This window comes from Miniopterus natalensis, chromosome 2, assembly GCF_054644295.1.
Source record: "Miniopterus natalensis isolate mMinNat1 chromosome 2, mMinNat1.hap1, whole genome shotgun sequence".
NCBI classification, from domain to species: domain Eukaryota; kingdom Metazoa; phylum Chordata; class Mammalia; order Chiroptera; family Miniopteridae; genus Miniopterus; species Miniopterus natalensis.
Genome location: NC_142082.1, coordinates 9,515,566 through 9,538,127, shown reverse-complemented (window position 1 = coordinate 9,538,127; position 22,562 = coordinate 9,515,566). Strand labels below are relative to the sequence as shown.

Below are 22,562 nucleotides of genomic sequence, written 5' to 3'. Positions count from 1 at the left end.
TCCCTGGGAGGAATTTGGAGAGGGGGTGCCCTGGCAGCGGGAGTGGGACCGGTGGGAGCTCAAACCCGTAACCCTTCACCACTCACGCACAGGCTCTCTCCTCTGTTGCTTTGTTTTACAGTGAATAAAATATTCCTTTTCATTTCTCTCTTTACATTTCTGAATTTCTTTGGACATAGTAAATGCACTTCACATCTCGTACTCACTGTGGTTTTCTAACATACGGAGAGAATTTTGGTTTGATCTTTGCACAGTAAAGTCCCTGAGTGTCGGTTTTGATTCAAGGAAGATGCTGAGAAAGGTCACAGTATGTGAAAACCCCAAGAGACAATGAAAGTCTATACATGGAACAAATATTTTTAGCTAGTCTGTGGAATCTATGAGAAGGCATCCCATTAGCTAGACAGAAGATTATAGTTTATTTTTGTGGGTTACTTGTAAGACTGTATCTGTGGTATTATATTTAATTTCAGGCTACTCATTAACAGATTGCCATACAATATGTTAGTAAGCATATTGATTCACTCGGTATATATCTACTGTGTGCCTACTGTGTGCCAGGGTCTTGATGCTTCGGGATACAGTAAAAAACAAAACAGTTACTGACCTCGTGGAGTATATAAAAGTGAAAAACACATGCACATTTCTGCCTGCATAGAATTTACATTTCCGAGGAAGGAGATGGTCAATAAACCAAATAAATAATTAAAATCTACTGTGTGTTGACGAGGGCTTTGGAGAACAGCGCTGAAAGGAGATGAGGAGCCCTGGCAGAGGGGCGGGTAGGAGCTCATTCTAAACAGGGTAATCAGAGAAGCCCTTGCTGAGAAGACTCCGTCGGAGCAGAGCCTCGACGGCTATGGGGTGCCTTCTGGAGGAGTCTTCCAGGCAGAAGCAATAGGCGACAGCAAGTGCAAAGCCCCCGAAGTGGGAACGCACCGCCAAGTTCAGTGCGGAGCAAGGGTCCGTGCAAGGGGAGTCTGGCAGCACAGAGGGAAGAGGGGAGCGGGAGGAGGGGGCCTGGAGGTGGAGCCATGTGGACATTGGGGCTTTGAGCTGCATGTAAGACGCTGGAGTGGAGCTGAGAGTAGGCAGTTAGATCTGAGGAACTGTATCATCTACGGAAGATATTTAAAGGCTTGAAGCAGGATGAGATGAGGAAGGAGAGCAGGCCCAGAAGGGGGTGTGCGAAGACTGAGTCCTGGGCAGGGAACCGAGCAACGGGGGACCGAGGATTGGCTTGTGCGTTGTGACTCGCACATCTGATAAAGGACCCCCAGCTAGCTCTAAAAAATCTCTTTAGAGGAATTTTCTCTCTCACTTGGAAAACTGACAATATCTTTTAAAGCTCATAATACACAAATCCAAAGAATGAGCAATCCACTTCTAATTATCTACAGAAGAAGTGAGCACATATTTCTCCAAAAGACAAGAAGAGAATATTTATAGCAGCACTATTCATAATAGCCTCAAACTGGAAACTTCCCAGATGCCATCAACAGTAAAAAATGGTGTTAGAGGTCTGCAGAATGGTTACCTGGGTGAGGATGGGCAATGCCCGGAACGGCCCAAGTGGGATACAATGCCTTTATGATTTATAGATTTTTTTCTGTATCTAATAGTTCAATAAAGGCTTTGCACTAAAGAATTTGATGAATGAATGGTTTTTACTCTAAGAATACCTGTTACTTCTTGTCAATACGTGTCCTAGAATTGATCTTTTCAGAGTTCATTCTTTTAACATACGGTCAGTTCCTGCCTACCTACTATGTGCTAGACACTCCCTAGGCGCAGGAAATACAGAAGTAAACAGATCGTTTCTCTCTCTTCATGCAGCTTACAGTGTAATTTATTTGCTTTGAGCAAAGAATATTACTGCCCCCATTTCTGTACAAGGCCGGACCAGAATTTATTGAAATGTTCTCGGGCCCAATATATTTTTTAAAATTTCTTTCAACTACTTCCTTGATCAAGAGATAAAACTTTATGTGTAAGAAATGTCCTCCTCATCTCTAGAGGCTAAGGGTTCCCAATTTTCCGGTTTCTAAGATAAGATACTCAAATTTGACCATATTTAAGCCCCGTGGCAGGGTAACATTTTATTGAGACCACATTTCATCTGGGCTTTTTCCTTAATGAGTGAGTGATTTACACAAATGTACGCTGTCTTTTCTTCAAGGCCTATGTGCGACATGATCAGTTCTCCATATTTCCTTTGGACGGTCATTATCTCTCCGTCTTTCAATGTGAGAAGCATATGTCCAATTAAACCTAGTGCTTCCCCTCATTGCTCTGCCTGAGTGCTGACAGGAAGGCTTGGAACCCCCCTTCTTCCCAGGGAACAATGAAACGAAGAGCAGGACTGAGGCTTCTTCAGTTTTCTTTCTAATCGCTTTGAAAGATAGTTAATAATCATCAAGTACAAGTGTTAAAATCTAAAATGTTGACTCTGAAAACTATTTTGTTTACTCCTTGGTGATAATGATTTTATTATTAATGTGGGCTTCTGTAAGGTAATCATGTGCCCTAACGCAGCCCTTAGGACAGTCTGGTCACCAATCTACTTTCATTAGTCACATGGGAACATCATAAATCAATTTATATGATCTTTCAAATTGAAACTTGCTGGATGCCAGCTGTGGTAATTTCTGTTAATTACCACCCTTTTAAACCCCATTCCTTCTGTAAGTAAGATATGCACTTTATGATTCTTTTTATAGTTTAAATGGTTCTGCGCATCCTCCTACGGGTCTCCTACAGGATTTTTGCCCCTCTAAGTTGATTTATAACGTAACCTTGAAATAAGAAGCATTAGTTGACTGCTCTTTTAATAAATGGCTTGTCAGCTTTTTACAACCATGATTATTTCTTTGACTAGAGAAATTTCTAGTTAGCAGGCTTTGAATTCTTAATTATTTAAAAAATTTGGCTGAGCATTCTTTATTATCCATTTTCTGTGCAAATGTATACTTGACTGCTAGAGAGAAAATAGTTTTGATCTGTTTTGATTTTAGATATTTTGATTTTGTCATGAACTTGCTAGCCAATTAGGAGAGTTGGAAACAAAATAAAGCCATTTTACATTTAACCTGTTAAATGCTATTTATCTCTGTTTCATTTACTTTGCAAGAGTTATCTTAAGAATTTAATACAATTTTGGAATGTGAATTCTGCCTCACTCTTAGCTTCCACAGTCAAATTCGATTAAGCTCGCTTTTCACGATGTTTTTTCCGACATGCATAACTGCAGTTCCAGAGAATTCCGCATCTGAAAGGGCACTTTGCAGCCTCGCCTGCGTCTCCTGCGCACCCGGCTTCCCTCCCCCTCGACGACATCACACTGAGCTGCGGCACCAAGTTGGAAACCTCGGCTATTCAAGATGTGTCCTCTTCCCACGCATCCCCATGGCCTGAACATTTTACCTAAATATTTCCTAACTCTTCTTTCTTCTTTATTCCTACACTTGCTGCCTTTTTTTAGGTTTTCAGTATTTCTTACTTCCCAACTGCCCTTTGGCCAGTCTTCTCCCCCGCTTCCCACACACTGGCAGCCACACCCACAGGTCACACTATAGTGCCTGATATGACAGGCAAAGCTGAATTCATTGCTCTTCTGATTAAACTCATTGATTTTTTTTTTAAAGAATGTATTCACCAAAATGGTTCACTTATTTAGCTTTTAAATTAGATTTATTGGGGTGACACTGGTTATTAGGATCACATAGGTTTTGGGTGTACATTTCTATGTTACGAGATCTGTATATTGCACTGCATTCTTTTTAGCTGGTGAAATTTAGTGTATTAATCTTTTATTCACACTTTATAATTTGCCACATTTCTTGAAAATGAACTCAGCTCTTACAACAAAAACAATAAGCAATTAAAAGAACTATCACTCTACTGACGATGACTTTGGGTTCTATATATGAGAAATTAAAGCTCCTAAGCACAGTATAAAAGTCCCTTCAGCACCACGCCCCCAGCTTCCATTATTGTCTACAAGGCAACTTTCTAACTCCTTAAAGTGGTTCATAAAGCCTTCAGAATTTGCCCCTCGCCAATCTCAATAAGGTTCTCTCTCCGTGTCCACCCATACCCCGATCTGAGGTAACTTCAGGGGTCTTCCAGTTAAATACCCCATGTAGATATACAGAGGTTAGAAGCTCAGGAAATAAGTGGGTCCTCAGCCAGAAAGCTAAACCACGTCTTAGGTGAAAATGAAAGAAATCACTGGCTTTTCCCCTTAACTCTGGATCCTGGAAGTGATCCCTCAAACCTGCGGCCTGAGAAAACAAGCTGTCGTGTGCTATCCTCTTGCCTTTAATGGGATCTTTAAACGCTCCATCCAGCCTCATCTCATTTTTACTGCTAAGGAATAAAGAAAGAGCTATGTGCTCGTGCGAGGGTCAGTGTTAAAGTGGAGCATGACCCTTTAAGGACAGTGGTGGCAGCGGCAGTAATTAATGGCCTTCCTCCCAGGGAGGTGACCAGCCCTGGGTGACAGAGCCAGTTTGGTCAAGAGATATTGTTCCTCCCAGGTGGAGATTCTTCCTCCACCAGTCTTTACAGAGACTGAGCTTTAGTTTTTATTAAAGGCAGCTGCAGTTTCCTTAGCCCACAAATTGATCAGCTCCCGCTGGCCTAGGAAGAGGAAACTCACTACCTCACTGTGATGGCTCTTCCTGAAAATACATCTGGTATATAAATTTCAAAATACATTCAACAATCCTTTTTAACTTAGGCACAATGATATAAAATCTCTATGTATGCGTATATATGAGTGTGTACACATGTGTAGACACAGAAACATGCAAACAGAGAAAAGACTAAAATTCAAACGAGAAATCTGAAATGGAGTTCATGTTAAAAAACTGACCCCAAATTTAAGTGGCTTAAAACCACCATTTTATTTTTCAGTTTTTATTGAGGTATAATTGACAAATAAAATTGTAAGATATTTAAATGCATATCATTATTTGACATACATTTTAAAAGATTCCTCCTTTCAAACTGACATTACCACACACACGCATGGTAAGAACATTTAAGTTCTGCTCTCAGCAAATCTCAATTTTTCAACAGTGTTCTCAACTATAGTCCCCATGTAAAAAAAGTTTTTGTTCATTTTGTGGGTCAGAAATTTGGGAAGGAGCCATCCAGACCCTTTAGTTCCTTGGATGACTGTTCCAAGAGGGCTGCTTCTCACGTCTTGCGCCTCTCTGCCCCTTGTCCTAAGGGTCTCCGCAGGCGCCCTGGATTTTGCCTAGGGCGGCGGCCTCGGGGCAGGCAGACTCTTAAGTGGCAGCTGGTTTCTGAGAGCAGGGCAGCAGCGGCCGGGCACCTTGAACGCTAGGCCTGGGGCTGGCATAGCTGTTACGGCATCGTTTACATCATATCCTATTGATCGAAGCCTTCAGGCCTGCACATTACAGGGAAGGGAGAGACTCCCAGCCTCAATGGGAGGAGCAGAGAATTTGCAGCCACCTTTAATCTGCCCTAAACGTAATGTCTACTAGGCAGGTATACCTGGTAAAACCCAGGATTCCTACCTACCCGCCCCCACACAAATACTAGTACTACGCCAGGTCCTCAGCAATTTGTAAATGTATTGGTTGCCTTAGGCAGAGTACTATTACTCATATTGTGTATAACTTTAACGTTTTGTATATTTAATGGTCGCGATAACCAAAATTTTCGTTTTGTTACTTTGATTTGTACGTGTGTATTTTATCACCAACATTTGAGTTAGAGGAAGTATGTACTAAGCTTTTTATGACACACACCTGAGATCTTAGGAGTATTAAAAATACTTTATTAATGCCCTGGGTATCATTCCAGCCTACCCAATACCTTTAACTTACTAAAGTTACAAAAGTTATGTTGGTCTTTTTTATGGGTACAACTTAAGCTACATGGTAAAGCATGGCTTTGTACAGGTGTTTTCATGTCTGGCCCACTGACATCTAAGAAATTCAATCCTAAGGTCACAAGAAGCAGAAGACCAAATAAAAACCACATGTTAACAGTTAATGTTCATTTACCGAATCCTACTTAAACTCTTGTACTCTCAAAGCTAATTTCAACCAACTGCCTTTTTAATTATTGTCTCTTGCTCAGTTGCAAATATAATGGCTTTTTAATGCAACTTGCACTGTTCTGTGTCCAATGTAGGATGTAATCATGTAATTTATTCAATCAGAGCTAGTGCATTAGGTAATTAAAACATAAGCACACACAAATTTCTACACATGTATATTTGGTAGGAGAGCAATTTATGACAAATGTGCTTTGGATAGAATTCTCTCGGGATAGAAATCCTATGTCTACCAATAGGTTATACCAATGTAGATTATAGGGTGAAATGCAAAAATCAAGCATGATTGTTTGGGAGATCTGTGCATGTATCACAAAGAATATAAAAAACTTATGTAAAGAAAGAATGTAAGTGGTTTGACACATTTTTGACTATCTAATAAAATCAGCCTGTTTCTGTACTTCTCAAGGCAAATTAGTTCTCTATTATCCAAGACGGTAGGAGGTGAGCAGACCCTCAGTCTCCTGCCTCAGAGGAGGAAGGTAGAAATGACCAAAAAAAGGGTAATGAGATTTAAGGTAATTTTCACTAATAAAAAAACCAAAAATCAATGTAATTATTTAAAAATCTTTTAAGTGATTGCTTGAGGACAAATTGACATGAGCTTCGATTCACATAGCTGTTTTTCCAAGTTGTCACCTTCATTTCACAGTAACCAGATTTTCCTTAAAAACTAGTAATGCTTTATTAGCTGTTTTTGAATATATACATATAACTTTGCTATTTTTTAATTATATTAAGCTACTTCCCCATTTATTTATTCCATAATGTATTTAAATTGTCAACTATGCCTTATGTGTTAGCGGTACTAAGAAAGCAACGGACATTTCTGTTACCTTCTTAATTTAGTATTTTTTCAGGTTACTTTCAGTGTTAGTTTGTATTAGTCTCAAGTGTACAGCATAGTGATTAGACAATCCTATACTTTGACTGTATTCCCTACACTGTACCTTACATCCCCATGACTATTCTGTAACTACCTGTTACCTTCTGACAATGTGTTGGTCATTAAAAGTGTGACATGGGCCATGAATTCAAATACCAGCATGAAACAAAAATACTTGATTCATTAGGGTTTGTAAAATGCCAGTATCTGGAGACATGTAGAAATCTAGGAGTGATTTCCTCTTTCAATTGCCTCTGGATATGTGTTCACACATTTTATGCTCATTCTTACTTAAAATGCAAATGTGGATAAGTATGTTTCTTTTGCAAAACATTAAGATTTCAGCCGACATGTCCTCGCCACCTAATCCTTTCCCTTTCGTCTTTTTTCTATTACATCCACATGCCTTCTTTCTCTTACATTCTGAAGTCTTAGGGTTCCTCCTTGGAAAAGAAAAACAAGCCAGAATATAACCAAGCTTTGGAATCCAGACCCAAGCACTTTCTCAGATTTTTGTCCTTTGTACATTTAAGCTTCATATTTGTAAATACTTAGCTTTTGTCCCCTTCAGCTCCAGAAAAAGTGCTCTGCAGACATTGACAAGCCTTGACATCAGGAAGTCAATCTTGATCCTTCTTGATCAAGATTGCAGGCCTTAAGTTTGCAGCCATTCATTTTATCTAGTCTTGACTGCGCTCTGCATAATCCTGCTGTTTGCTTGGTTTTCAGTGGTGCTATGTCCTAACTCAACTCTGAAGTAGAAATCTATAGAGGACCAAAGCAAATACTGCGGTCAATGCAAAAACGAGACAAATACATGCTCCATCATCTCGTTTGAATTCCCATCCTAAATTCTATACTTGGGTGTTTCATTCAAAGGAAATTGCAAATTTATGGATTATTTATCTAATGTTCCTTTCAACTTGAGACGCAGAACCCCCATTCCTATAGAAACGATGGTATAAAAGCCATACCAAATATATTACCAATAGAAAAATTAAAATTTCATTAATAGTCCATAGGAACAATTACCTCATTCTGAATGAAAATGTAAGCCCTAGGTTTTCCTCTTGTTTTTAAGCTTGTTTACATTTTTGTATTTCTAAGTCAAGATTAATCTTAAAGTTTGTTTGCTGTGCTGAACCCCCCTCCCAAGCTGTTAAATTCACAGTACATATTACCATTGTTTCCAATGGTGTCTTAAAATCTTAAGATCAAATACAGGTATTCTAACTATATGATTATCTAGTATTGATTCTGTGGAAAATACATTCCAAGCTTAATGGCTGCATATTTTTTGCTCATTATTAGGTGATTCCAATGAGGTATTCATCTTATAATCACAAAAATAAGTTAATCTTTATATTAAAGCTATAGTTCTATTTTTACCCGCTATTTCTGATTGACCAATTTTCCCCTTTATCCAGATTAACCACTTTCTCTAAATTTTCTTCCACAGCATAAAATACACTGGATTCTGACCCATTTATTAGAAACAACTTCCTCCTCCTGGCCAGATGGCTCAGTTGGTTACTGTTGTCCCAATAGGCCAAGGTTGCAGGTTTGATCCCCTAAGTCAGCCAATGAATGCATAGATAAGTGGAACAAATTGATCTCTCTCTCTCTCTCCCCCTAAAATCAATCACTCAATAAACAAAGTATTTAAAATGTTTTTTAAAAAGTATTCAAAATTTTTTTCAAAAGTAAAACCAACTTTCTCCTAATCTATGGCTTCCTTCTAGCTATACTCCCTTCCCTTTACAGCCAAGGTTCCTTTAAGGATATTTGCACATTTCCTGTTGAATAGAGGTATCATTATGCAACCTGTTTCATTTTAGTGGGCATTTAAGCTATGAATTTACTATTAAAAATGTTTCAGTTAACATCCTTGAACAAATATCTTTGTACACTAGTACAAACATTTCTGTAGACCTGGATTCTAGAACTAAAATTACTGGGTCTACAAGAATGCACCTTATAGGTTGAACTGTGTATCCCCTAAAATTCATGCTGAAATCCTAACTCTCAGTACCTCAGAATGTGACCTTATTCGGAGATGGGATCTTTATAGAGGTAATCCACTAAAATGAGGTCATTAGGGTGGGTCCCAATCCAATGATTGGTACCTTGTAAATCTGCACACGGACATGCACAGAGGAAGATGATGTGAAGATGCAAGGACACCACGTAAACATGAGGATACTCACCTACAAACCAAGAAGAGAAGCCTGGAACAGGTCCTTCAAACCCTCAGAAGGAACCAATCCTGCCAACACCTTGATTTTGGACTTCTAGCCTTAAGAACCGGGAGTCAATAAATTTGGGGTTTTTTGTTTGTTTGGTTTTTGGCTTATAAACAACAGAAATTTATTCCTCACAGATCTGGAGGCTGGGAAGTCCAAGATCATAAAGTCAGCATGGCTGCCTTTTGGTGAAGGCGTCTCCCGTGTTGCAGACAACTTGTCTGGCCATGTTGTTTAAGCCACCTACTTGGTGGTGGTGTTATAGCAGTCCTAGAAAATTGATACAGCAAACTTTCAAAATACCCTCCAAAATGGCTGTGACAATTTATACCTTAACTAGCTAGCAGGTAGATAGATAACTCCTCACATCTCATCAATACTGCATTATCAACCTGCAATTTTTGCTGCTTTCAAAGACAAACGGTATTTTCTCTTTAGTGAACACTCTGATTTTTCAATCCAGGCTTAGCATATTTCTGGGGTTGTATTTCCTTTTATTTGAAAACTATCTGAAATGATTCAAATAAATTTACACTATCAAATAACCATTCAGATCCAGGTATCTGATTTTAATAGGTGGATACAATGATTAGAAAAAGAAAATAACAATTATTTGGAACTTTCAAAAAAACTTAACTACACATTCACTTATCGACAATCTATTGTAGAATTTTCACTCTCTAGGATTATCACAGGTAGTACAAAGTATATTCTTAAAAGGCAAGTTAAATTAGAAACAACAAAGCTAACCAAAGTTAATTTTATTTTTACAGCATGTGACGATTAGCCCCTTATTCACTATTCTAATCCATAACATATTAAAAATTACGTGTTTGAAATAGGTTCATTACTGACCCTCCTGTTGGAAGCACACTATAATTCTATACATGATGTTTTAAAATGGTATCACAAACTATAGAAGCATCGGTGTGGCTCAGGAGTTGAGCATCAACCCATGAACGAGGGGATCAGGTTTGATTCCCAGTCAGGGCACATGTCTGGGCTGGGGGGCTCCATCCCCAGTAGGGGGTGTGCTGGAGGCAGATCAATGGCTCATCAATGTTTCTCTCTCTCCCTTCCTCTCTTTGAAATCAATTAAAGAACACTTAAAAAAAAATATGCCTTATAGGGTTGCAACGATTCGAAAATTCTTTCCTGGAAACAATAATCAATGAGGCAAATTTGCCCCCTATCGCTTGTTAAAATGCTTATCCTGTTTGAAGATTATTTTCCATCTTCTCTGCCTTGACTTGCTGGTTTTGCATGAGTTAAGATGTGAGCTTTCAGGTTGTTTGACTGAACAAAGCTCTTACGACAGCCTTCAAAGGGACATACAAAAGACTTCTCCCCAGTGTGGATGCGGACGTGTGTACGCAAATTGAAGGCCAGGGAAAAGCGTTTTCCGCACCCTTTGAAAGTGCACAGAAAAGGCCTCTCTCCAGTATGAACCATAAAATGCCTTTTTAGTTTTGCGCTCTCGGTAAATGCTTTCCCACATTCTGCACACATGTGGTTTCGGGGACCATGAACGAGGACGAGATGCTTTCTCAGGGAATCTCTATTTCTCAACTGTTTCGTGCATCCACTCCGAGGACAAACAATTCTTTCTGGAGCACCATATTCTTCCTTTTCTCTTGGCTGATTTCTAGCAAATTCTGCAAGCTGTGTAGGATCTACTAAGTTAGGGTTGGGTGTTGCCCGAGGAGGCGGCTTCTTGCTTGTCACGTGCTCAGAACACGCAACAAGCAGCTTCTCTCCAACATTCTGTTGAGGACATTCTTGCTTCTCCCCTTTCTTTGTGTACTGCAGAGAACATTCAAGAAGCGAGCTCCCTGTAGGAACCTGTTGAGAAGGCTCTTGCTCAGATCCTTCTCGTAGGTGGTAGAAGGACTTAAGAAACACGTCCTCTGCTGGGGTGGGTTCAGGAAACTCGCCTCTTATTATGCACTCCAGATAACAGTCAGGGAAGGAGTCCTCTTCACCTGCCCGACGGCTAGGCTCGTGGTCCCCACCTTCACTAGAGGCCCTCCCCGTGTTGAGAGGTTCCTGCTGGGCCGGCCCTGGCTTGGCCGGGTTTGGCTTACCCCCACTGAGGGCTCTTCTCCGGCCTTGCCGTTCGTGCGTCTTTGTCGGGGGGTTCAGCTGCTGCTCCATTCTGCGTCCTCCTTGAAGGCCTGCACCTGTATGTATCAACCACTTCTAGGTCGCAGTGATCTGGGCAAGTCTTCAGCAAGCACCTGTGTTGAGACAGTAACCACGCGGTAAAATATATGCCAACATTAGAGCCACTGTCAAAACATGCCCTCAAAAAATAGGCGAGAACTCACTTTTCAATAATGGAATGACTACATTTACATCCTCGACAAACTCCGCAAGAGAGTAAGAGAATGAGCTCTAATTTAAGACATGAGTGGGTCACGGCCAGGTCTTACCTGGGCACCCCCACACCAACCACCTAACGTTTAGTTTATTGGGCACTCACTATATGGCAGCCCTGCTCTAGGCTGCTCATGGGTGGAGACACATCAGGAAGTAAGCACATTCATGGAATACACATTCTCATAAGCAAACAAAATAAGTGTGTATGTCATCTGTAATAAGGTCGAGTGCTATAGAATAAGCCAGAGTTGGTAGAAAGTAGGAGTCTGCAATTCTGAATAGTGTTCAGGGTAGTGGCAGTTCACAAAACCTTGGAGATAAGGGAGCAAGACATGCTTATTTTCTTATGTAACACTGTTGTGAAATTCAAATTAAATACTGCATGTAAAGTGTTCAGCACAGTTTATGGCACAGAACAAATGCTGAAGGCGTAAGGGAGCTGGTGTTATTTTATTAGCTTTGTCTTCATTCTGTAAGTATAGGTGGAATCCTGCTGTGTCATGCACTTTTCTAGACCAAGGGTGGCAAATTTCTTTCCGTAAAGAGCCAGATTTAAGCTTCTGGGCCCAGCAGTCTCTGTTAGAGTGGAAGCAGCCACAGATAATACATAAAGAGGACGAGCAGGACTGTATTCCACAGTTTTGTCATTTCCTTAAACATGTAAAAGTTAAAGCATGAATTTATTCTATTCTAAGAGTCTTTCGCTTAATGCTACAGTTGTGTGCCTTATAAAAGATCTCTGGATTTTACTGTCCTACGGTCCGGTCCTGCTGTACGAACAAAAATTAAGTGCTTTTGAAAAGGGGGCAGGTGTGTAAAAGTAGGAGCAAAAATTACTAGCTTGAGATGATTCTTTTGAGGTGGTACTTTATTCTTTTAATTTTTTAATTTCTCAATTACGGCTGACACACAATGTTACGTTAGTTTCCTGCCCACCCCTAGCCGCGCCTCCCCTATCAGCACGCGCGCACACTCACACACGTCTGCACACTCGTGCACACACACGCGCGCACACGTCTGCACACTCGTGCACGCACACACACGCGCACTCACTCCCAATCCGGGCCTCCGACCTGAACCACCACTTCCTCCGCAAGCGTCCCCGGATCCTTAGGCTCAGTCGGCCCCACGCTGAGCGCGACCCTACCCCCGTGTTACACCGACTGGAGCCCAGGTGCCGATGATTTCAGCGCGTCTGACCTGCCGGGCTGTCCGTCGGTCCGAGCCGTCCCTTCGTCTTCCTCAGCGCCCCAGCACTGCCGAGCCGTCTGATGGAATGAATTGAGGAGTGTGCGTCAGTCATGGCGCGGCAGTGCCTGACACAGCTCCCCTACAAAACCCGTTGGGAAACTAACCTAAACTATGTGTGGACACAAAAGGCCGGCTCGGCGACGGCGAGGCCCTCTCCGGAGACCTCGCCTAGAGCGGGCGCAGGGAGGGGCTGTCCTGGCGCCTCGCCGGGTCCCAGGGCGGCCCTGCCCTTCCCAAGCGAGACCCTTACCCACCTCCCTGCGCCACGTCCCACACAACACGCGAGCTTGTGAGGACGACGCGAAACGGAAACGTCATTTACGATGGGAAACCTGCTGCGTACGTAATACATTCTCTGACGGTGTTACTGCCCGCTCGGAAATGCACCGGGTAAACGTGGCACGAAGGGAAACACCTGGATGTTCAGGGGCGAAGGGAGTAGCAAAAAAACATGGAAAAACAAACAAAAAACCCCTCAGACAACAGCATGGATTACGGGAGGGGAGGGGGTAACCGGTGACCGGAGGCGGTCGTGCGCCAACAGTGTCCTACAGGATCGCAGCCCTGCAACCTGCAGAATCGTCAACCCAGGGCACCCCAGTGAATGCAATAAAAAAAAAAAATCAAAAAAATCTGGGTGTTAATGGCGTGAGGGTAACCTAATTTTATATTTCTCAAGCTGGGATAAAAATGCTCAAAGGGCGCATCATTTACCGCGGAATCAGTTGAAAATGGCGCCAAACATTGTCCCAGGTGCCGGCCCCAGACCAGGGCAACCTGCCAGGCCCGGGCCCAAGATGGCGGCCGAGACCAGTGCAACCTGCCAGGCGCGGGCCCAAGATGGCGGCTGCCCGCGCTCTCCCGCCCCCGGAGCGGCGCGGCCCTCCGGCGTCCACCCGGGTCCAGGAGAGACGGGGTCGCCGGCCCCAGCCGCAGGGGCGCGCGAGAGGCAGCCTGCCAGGGGCTCACATCATCGATGTTTCTCTCTCCCTCGCCCTTCCTCTCTCTGAAAGCAATGAAGACATATTTAAAATGATAAAAAAAAAATGGCGGCAGAGGCGGAAGTAGCCCGCTGAGGCTGCGCAGAGACTGCGGGCCAGGGACGCACAGAACCAGCAGGCTGTGCCTCAGGTTAGAAGATGAGGAGATTAGGCTGACGAGCGCAGAGCGGACTGGGGGAGGGAAGCGGGGACGCCAAAAAAAAAAAAAAAAAAAAAAAAAAATTTTTTTAAATGAGGCCGCCCCTCTGTCCGGGGAGCACGTGCGCCTCGCCTGCCTCCCCCCCCAGCCGGCGTCTCCTGACCTCTAAGGGTCCCCGAACACTTGCAACCAGGGGGGCGGCGGGCGGCGGCAGCTCGTCCCGGGCCCCGCCGCTGAAGCGCCCCCAAGGCCCCTCTCCTCCGCCTTCCCGCGAGCCGGCGGCCCCGCGGCGCTCTCGCCCAGTGCCTGGAGAGCAGCACAGCCCCGCGCGGCTCTCCCGCGGCTCCCCCTACGCCCGGCCCCGCCGCCCCAGCCCAGCCGCCCGGTTCCCGGCCCCGGCGCGGGCGGCCCGGGTGTTTTCGCTCCTGCCATCCGCAGAGCTAACAGAAGGGCAGAAAGGGGAGACAGGCTCCGCTCTCGGTAACAGATAAGCAACAGGCCTGGCCACACGCGGCAATGCAACATGTTTATAGGTTTCTAGAAACAATTTAAAAAACGCGCGTCCCAGGAGATTCCGACCAGGCGCCGGCTTCCTTTTTAAAGTCCCTACTCGCCCCTTCATGTGTGGAAAAGCTCGGCCTCCGAGGCCCAAGGCGGCCGGTCGGCGCGGCCCGCGCGCTGGGTCTGCGGGCAGAGCGCGCCCCGTCCGCGGCCTTCGGCCCCCTCGCCGCGTCCTAACGGGCCAGCTCCACGCGCCCCCGCACCTCTGAACCGGGCAAAGCGCCAGAAACTGGACTTACCCGGCGCGAGCCACCGTCTCCCAGGCCACGTCCGCCCCGAGCTCCACCGACGACGACACTGCCGCCCCGCGCTCGCGGCCCCTTTAACAGGCCCCCTGCTTTACATCCAGCCAGTGAGGCTCGCCCTCCGCTGACGGACACATTCTAATCGGGCGGCACCTACCCTTCCCCCGGCACCGACCGGCTCCCAGGACGGGCTCTACCAATCTCCGCGGGCCTGGGCGGCGGCGCCCGGGCGGCGGGGGGCGGGGAGGGGCGCGGCCCCGCTCGGCGGCGGGCGCGGGGGTCGGCGCGGGCTTCGCGGCGCGGGGTCACCTTCGCGCGGGCGGCTGGGCCGCGCCCCCGCCGCCGGGCCTGCGCCACGTGCCCCGGCCTCTCCGCGTGGCGGGCGCGCAGCCTCGGCGTCCGGTGGGCGTCCGGTGGGCCGAGGAGCGCGGGCACAACCGGACCGAAGCCGTGCCAGCCGGGCGAGGTGCGCGCCCCTGGAGCGGAGGTCCCCGGAACGCCGCCGCCCGGGCCCTGCCCGGTTTTTCCCCTCGCACCCCGCCGAGGCCGGCGCGGGGAAGCGCGGGCGCGGCGTCTCCTTCCCGGACCTGGCGCGGTGCTCACCCCGGAGGCGCGCGCCTGGCTGCGGCCCAGTGAGGCTGCCCGTGGGCGTCGCGCGCAGACCCTCCAGCAAAGGCCGAACCGCCGCTTAACAAGCTTAAGTTTCCCCGGGACACTCGCCTGCAGTTCACACATATATTTGGGGGCAGTGCTCGCCACGCTTTTTGGGGGGTCTGTTTTAGAATAAATGCCACTTGCGAGGTTGGAAAGTGAAAGGTCGTTTCCAATGGAGGGAGCACTTGACTGTTTCTGTGTGTCCCCCGGCCTCTTCTGCGGGCGTACGGGCCCTTCCTCACCCGGGCGCGGCCGCGTCGGGCGTCCTAGCTCCTGCCCGTAGACCCTAACCATTTGCAGGTGAGTCTCTGAAGGCAGAGGTTTTTAAGAAATAAATTCCCTCCTGACCGCTACGGTGCGTCGCTGTGGCCTCTAAAGCAACTGTACAGGCAGGTCCTCAGCAGCCGCGCGCCAGCCGCTTGTGTGTGTGATACAGGTGTTCATGTTTTGGGTTTCAGGGAGCCAAGAATCCTGAGCAGAGCATTCTTTTCAGGCCTTCAGGTGGCAAGGCCATTAGTCATGGAAAGTCCCTGTCCTCAAGGAAGTTGTCTCTGTCTCTATATATATCACCATCATCGTTTATATATGAAATATGTCACTTATATATGATCATATGTTACCTATATTTATATATTTGGTACATATAGAAAGAAGGAAGAGATAGTTGAAGCCAAAAATCATTCCTTTCTGGTTACTCACCAGACCACGCCCTGCTGTTTTCACTCACTTATCCTTTGAGACAATGCATACAATCACCTAGATTAATTTATAATCCCGTTCCCCACAATTGATTCAAGCAGGTCACTAGGTTCGTGCTGGTGTGACAGTCTGGAAACTGGAGACAACATCTTTAGGAAATGTAAATTTACATTTCACATTCCACCTCTTACATAAATTATTCAGCTCCCGCTTAGGTTTGGTTTTCCTTTCCATGGCCAAAAAGGAAGGAACTCACCTCAAGGGAAGCCAGCTCAAGGGAAATTGAATTCTCCAAAACGAGCTAGGGAACCAATTAAACTGTGAAACAAAAGCGAGCTGCCTTTTGAAATTGACACAAAGAGTAATTTTTTGGATTGCTGGAATTTTAGTCACAGTAATTCTTTTGCCAATAACATCATAGCTTGTTTTTAAGAATTGTACTTTGACCATTTCCGTGTCACAAACCAATATTTTCCTTTAAAAGATTACAATGCGAAAGCTACAAACGTACTTTAATTCACTCTGTGCAGACTCTCCCAGACGGTCCACTGTTCTAGGCCCTGGGGTTGTGTACCTCAGGCCTCCTGGAGTTTGCAAGCTGAAGTTACTGGGCTGGAACTAGGATGAGTCCAGAAACTCACTGGTTTCCCACAGCAAAACTTAAGGGGCTCCAAAAAATTCAGATTAATATTTAATCTAAGATAAATAACATTTTATGCCATTAAAAAAAAAATAAAATTAGAAGAAAAATTCATGATGAAATGTCAAAAATTTAAATATAGATAACTAAATAATTGTGCTTTGTAAATGTCAAATTGCAGCTGTTATTAAGACAATGAAGGGCAGGTGTTGGGTGTTATGAGAGCCCCTAGGCTGTGACCAATCGGAAATTCAGTGAAGGTTTCCCTAGAGCTGCTGTGATCTGAAGGCAGAGTCAGCTTGGGGGGCACATCTCCCTGACCTTGGTGGGAGCAGCTACTGAGGAAGGTGTTGCAGGAGGGGATGTGCAGGGACAGACCCCAGGGCCTTATAGGTCACGGTAAGAAATTAGACCTTCATCCAAAGAGCAAGAAAGCATGCTTTATATATGCGTATTCACCTCGCACTTGTAAACGGTTGATTGTTGGAGCTTCAGTCCCTCTTTCTGTTTGATGCAACTGATGTTAATTGACCACTTTGCAACATTGACCCATTTGTGTGTGTGTTTGCTTTTACTCTTTTTGTTTTTTCTTTATTCTCTTTGACATGTGTATGCTAATGAAAAACCCCGTGGACAAAAAATAAGCAGTGCCTTTTTTTGCATTGACTCATTTTACCTTGCAGTCACATTTATAAAATGTCTGTTACTACTATATTTTATTTGTATTTTAAAATGATAACTTGGAGGCACAAAGAAAGTTTACACACTAGTAAGTAGCTAACCTCAGAACGTGAGTGTGCCTCATTCTTTCAGATACAGCGTTTTACTTTATATTACAGTATTTTACAGACTCCATATTTTTTCATAAAAAGTCTTGCATTATTTTCTGTAATTTATAATGCCTTTTCACATATTTATTTGATCTTGATGGCAACCTTATGGATTGTTATTACCCATTTTATGGGTAAGGAAGTGGAAAAGCAGTATTGACAATGCCGTATTCAAAGCCATACAGGTTTTAGTGTATGGGCCCAGGAACAAATTTCAGTCGCCGGCTTAGAAGTGTAGTCTGTGAACAGTGAAGGGCAGAGTAGGAGAGACGGGGATTTTCTGTGGGGTACTCATGCCGCTTCACTTCTGCTGGGGCTCTTGGCTTGGATGAATGCAAATATAATATTGAATGTCAACTGTAATCGAAAAAAAATTTAAAAGACTAATGGCAGAGGTTTCTGGGTCTATCTTTACTCTTTTCTATGGAGGGAGACAAGAAACTGCTGCCACGATAGGATTCTAAAAGTTTCTTGCTGGCCTGATCAGGAGTTCTTTGGGCCCCAGATGAGCCTCAGATGTGCCTTGTTGGGTAAGGATTATGTATGGCCTCAAGAATGGGATTTCTCCTTTCCCCAGCCCCTAGGGTTTCACCCAGAAAGGTCAGTCATAAAATTCAAGAAAGAAAAGCATTTTAAGAAATTGTTACAGAAAGAAAGGATTTCTCATGCTCCAAGAAAAAGTAATTTTATCTCTGGTACCTGCTCGGACCATACTCTTGGATTCCTTTTTCTAAACTCTTTCCCTATGTGTGGCACCTCCCCAGCCCCCACCCCCTCACTCCTCCCCACCCCCATACCTCCCACCCCCGCCATTTCTATACCAGCGTCTCGTTAATGCTCCTAAATATTGTTGCCCTTTCTGCCTCTGTGCCTTGCATGTGCTTCCTCTGCGTGGAGCCCTTCCCACAGCTCCATTTCAGGATACTGGATTGCTTTTTCTGTTCATCTGATGCCTTCCTGTTGTTGTTGTTGATACCTTTCTCCTTACAGCTCGTTCAGAGGGAAAGTAAATCGTATATTTAACACCCTTTCAATGTTGCCATTTTAGTGATTTCTAATGACATTGAACGGCTTATACTTTCTGGAAGGAAGGGATCCCTGGACATTTACATCATGTCAGGCAATAGAATCATCCTCATCAAGGGTAATATCACCCCCTAGAGGGCATTAAGTATTTTTGTAGAAATGCTTTTGGTCTCCCAAGTGGACTCAGGCTTGAGAATTTACGTATGGAAATGCATGTTATTTTATTATGAGTTATTTTTCTTTTATTTCTTTATACTATGGCAGGGGCGTTATATTGACTTAAAATATATGTGTAGGTAGGTTAACGTAATTGTTACTTTATTTTTACAGTAGTAGCAATGGTGTTAAAAATATGTTATAAAAGGGGTCATTGGTCTAATAGGGCTGAGAAAATCTTCCCTAGTCAGTTTACTTTCTCAGGATCATTTATTTATTTATTTACTTGGATAATAGACTTTATTTTTTAGAGCAGCTTTAGGTCCACAGCAAAATTGAGTGAAGGTTCAGGGCTTTCCCATATGCCCTCTGCCCCACTCAGACAGCATCTCCCATGATCAACAGCCCGCACCAGGCAGAGTGCTTACATTTGGTACAATCGATGGACCTACGCTGACACATCACCCTTAAGTTCATAGCTTACATTAGGGTTCACTCTTGGTGTTGTACATTCTGTGGGTTTGGACAAATGTAAAATGGCACATACCCACTGTTATCATATAATGTAGTTTCTTGCCTTAAAAATCCTCTACACTCCGCCTGTTCATCCCTCTTTCCCCCCGGCCCATGATTACTTCACACTGCCCCCTCTTTCCTCAAACCTCTAACATCGTTCCCCTAGTGCTATCAGCTAAGTATCTCCTTCCACTGAGGAATGAAAGCATCTGGAGGGGAACCTCCGTGTGCTCCACCGAGCACTCCTCTGCACCTATACCCAGGCACGTGGTATTCCTTCTTGGTCGTATAGCTGGACTGTCTGTGCTTCCACCCAGGGCTTCCCCTTCATTCGTCTCTTGTCTCTGTTTTGTCCTAACTACTCAAGGACAGTGTTCAAATAATTACCCCCTCTGCCCTCCATCTTCATTTTTTCTCTCTCAGCTCTGAATCATTCCACTGGCATTCAAGCACACTTGCTGTGATAATGAGAATCCTTAAAATAGTTCTCTTGACCCCATATCCCCTCCAGTTACTTTGTTCACCCACCCCATGTCATTGCTCCCTTTTATAGAAAACTCCTGGAAGGTCCTCTTTTTTTGCCACTCAAATTATGATCCACCAATAATATCAGTATCATCTAGGAGCTTGGTAGGAATACAAACTCTCAGGTCCTGCTCTGGACGTATTGAATCAGAAATTTATGTTTTAGCAGGATCTCCAGGATTCATAATGACATTAAAGTTTGAGAAGCACTGATCTGTAGTAGTGATTTTCAATTCTTTTCCTTACATTTTTCTCTTGAATCCACGTCAGTAAGTCATTTCTTTCTACTCTCCACTGAAACAGCTCTTTTTGAGGTCACTCATTACCTCCAGAATGCTAAATCCAAAGGTCAGTCTTCACTGCTCAGCTTACTGGATCTATGCAGCATTTGACATGGTTAAAATCTCCATTTATTGTGCTTCATTATCTTCAAGGCCATTAACATCATTGTGCAGGGCGCTCAATCCTTGGGTTTTTTACTTCTACTTTTCTCTCATCTCATCTAGTTTCCTGGCTTCTAATACTCTTTATTGATATGGTGCCTCCTACTCATGTTTCAAGGTCTAGGTCAGATGCTAACTTTTCATTGGAATATTTACAGATTCTCCAGCAGAAATTAATCATCCTTCTCAGTGATAACTCCCATCACTTTGTATTTCTAGTTTCTCACTTTTTCATTTTACTTTATAAATGTTTTTGTAAGCTCCTTGATGACAGGATCAATGTCATATTCATCTCTATATACCTACATTTAATTATTTTATTTAAAAAAACCACATTTTGCCCGCCCAGGCGTGGCTCAGTGGTTGAGAATCGACCTAGGATCCAAGAGATCGGGGTTCGATACCTGGTCAGGGCACATGCCCGGGGTGCGGGCTCGATCTCCAGCAGGGGGCGTGCAGGGGGCAGCCGATCAATGACTCTCTCATCACTGATGTTTCTCTCTCTCTTTCTCTCCCCCTTCCTCTCTCTGAAATCAATAAAGACATATTTAAAAAAAAAAAAAAAGACCCACATTTTTTTCTCATGTAATGTGCTCAATAAGTGTTTATCAAAGGTTTTCCTCCCTTCCAGGAATGTATGATGGGCTTAGATGTTCCATGTATAGCTTGTTTGTGGATCATGAAAACCTGTACCTACATATACTCTGCCCTTTATCTTTAAGTCAGTCCTCGTGCAGGCAGTCTTACATCAATCTTTTCTTGTAAAAAGCTAAAAATGCAGGCAATAGAAGACATAATTGAGCACCAACTGGATTTGCAAATAGGCTTTTCTAGTAAAACCCATGGAATATTGCACATACAACTACTAGGAGGGACATGGTCTACAGAATAAATCATGGAAATTAGATCATTAAAATGCCCTTCTTTCAGATCTTTCCATGGTTGGCTCCTCACCATTTAGATCTCAGCTCTAATGAGACCACCATGGAAAGGCTTTTCCTAATCATTTCTTCTGAAGTAGTCCTTTCCAGTCATGCCCTATCCTATTATGTTGTTTCATTTTAGTCATTGACTTATGACTATCTGAAATTATTTATATTTTATGTTTTATTATCCATCTCCCACTCCTGTGGAATGTGAGCTTTATAACTGCATGAACTTTGCTTGTCTGTGTTCTATGGTTATCAGTAAGCCGTACACAAAACAGTGCCTGAAACGTAGTAGGTGCTCAGTAAATGTTTGTTGAGTGAATGAATAAATATATCCTGGGGACACTGGAAAGCCTCTTTGACCCTGTAAAGAATTGATTTGTAAATCTGGTATTAATATAACTTGGTGACCAGATCAGGAGAAACGAGAAGAATATGGACAACTTTGATGAGCTGCTGACAGCCTTTAAAAGACTTCAACAGAAGTCCTTCAAGTTTTGAAACTGTGAAGGCTTTAGAGAATACCTACTAAGCTCAGATGAAAATATTTTACTAAGGACTTTGAAGTAGGTATTAAATAAATACCCTCTGCTGGGCTGATCTGGCTGTTTATTTGGCAGAAACTATCTTAAGTAGGAAGTATAATTTATCCTACAGAGCTCTTTTGAAACCCCCAGGCCTTATAAAGTGTTATAATAGAATGTTTTAAACCAATGTGTGATCTCAGATCAGCAGTGTTGACATCACCTGGAAGCTTGTTAACAATGAGAGTTTAGGTCTCATTCCAGACCTACTGAAAGAGAATCTAAATTTTAACTAAATACCCAAGTTATTCATTCATATGCACATTTAAGTTTGGAAAGCAGTGCAGTAGAAACTATCTGAGAATGCTTAAGCCAGAGCCAATGAAGAAGTAACTAGCAGCTGTTTGAAAAATAGACAAGGAGCGTGGGAATGGAGCAGACATGGAGGCTGCGAGGGGGGTTCTGAGTAGTGAGTTAAAATGAACAGGTATCCAAATAAGCGCATTTACTTTCATCTCAAGGTCACAACAGGCAACTTGGATGAACCACACGCCACTGAGTCTAGTGACCAACCCAAGATAGCGCAGGTGTTAGGCATTACATAGAGAATGGAGGGCAAATCTATTTTCTGACTTGATTATAACGAAACACTTTTTTATTCTATTGAGAGTTTTAACTCAGTGTTTAATGATGCTTCATGAATTTCCTCCAGGCTTTTCAGTGCCTTTGAGGGAGAGAGTGAGTCAGAAGGTGATAGATGTGGTTCTATGCAGTAGGTCAACCTTAGCCACCAAAGAGACAGAAGGAAGGAAACAGCTTGG

General features: G+C 43.8%; 1 protein-coding gene across 1 annotated transcript; it reads right to left on the bottom strand.

Annotated features, from left to right (window-relative positions):
- Window positions 1-9,765: 9,765 nt before the first annotated feature.
- Window positions 9,766-12,835, bottom strand: ZFP42 (ZFP42 zinc finger protein). Its single transcript, XM_016208995.2, has 2 exons — window positions 12,803-12,835; window positions 9,766-11,460 (listed from the first exon to the last, which is right to left on the bottom strand). The coding sequence occupies exon 2, from the start codon at window positions 11,375-11,377 to the stop codon at window positions 10,448-10,450; it is 930 nt and encodes a 309-aa protein (XP_016064481.2). The 5' UTR covers window positions 11,378-11,460; window positions 12,803-12,835; the 3' UTR covers window positions 9,766-10,447.
- Window positions 12,836-22,562: the final 9,727 nt, after the last annotated feature.

Coding starts and splice junctions, on each gene's coding strand:
- ZFP42 (XM_016208995.2), bottom strand. CDS start 11,377: ATGGAGCAGCAGCTGAACCCCCCGACAAAGACGCACGAACGGCAAGGC.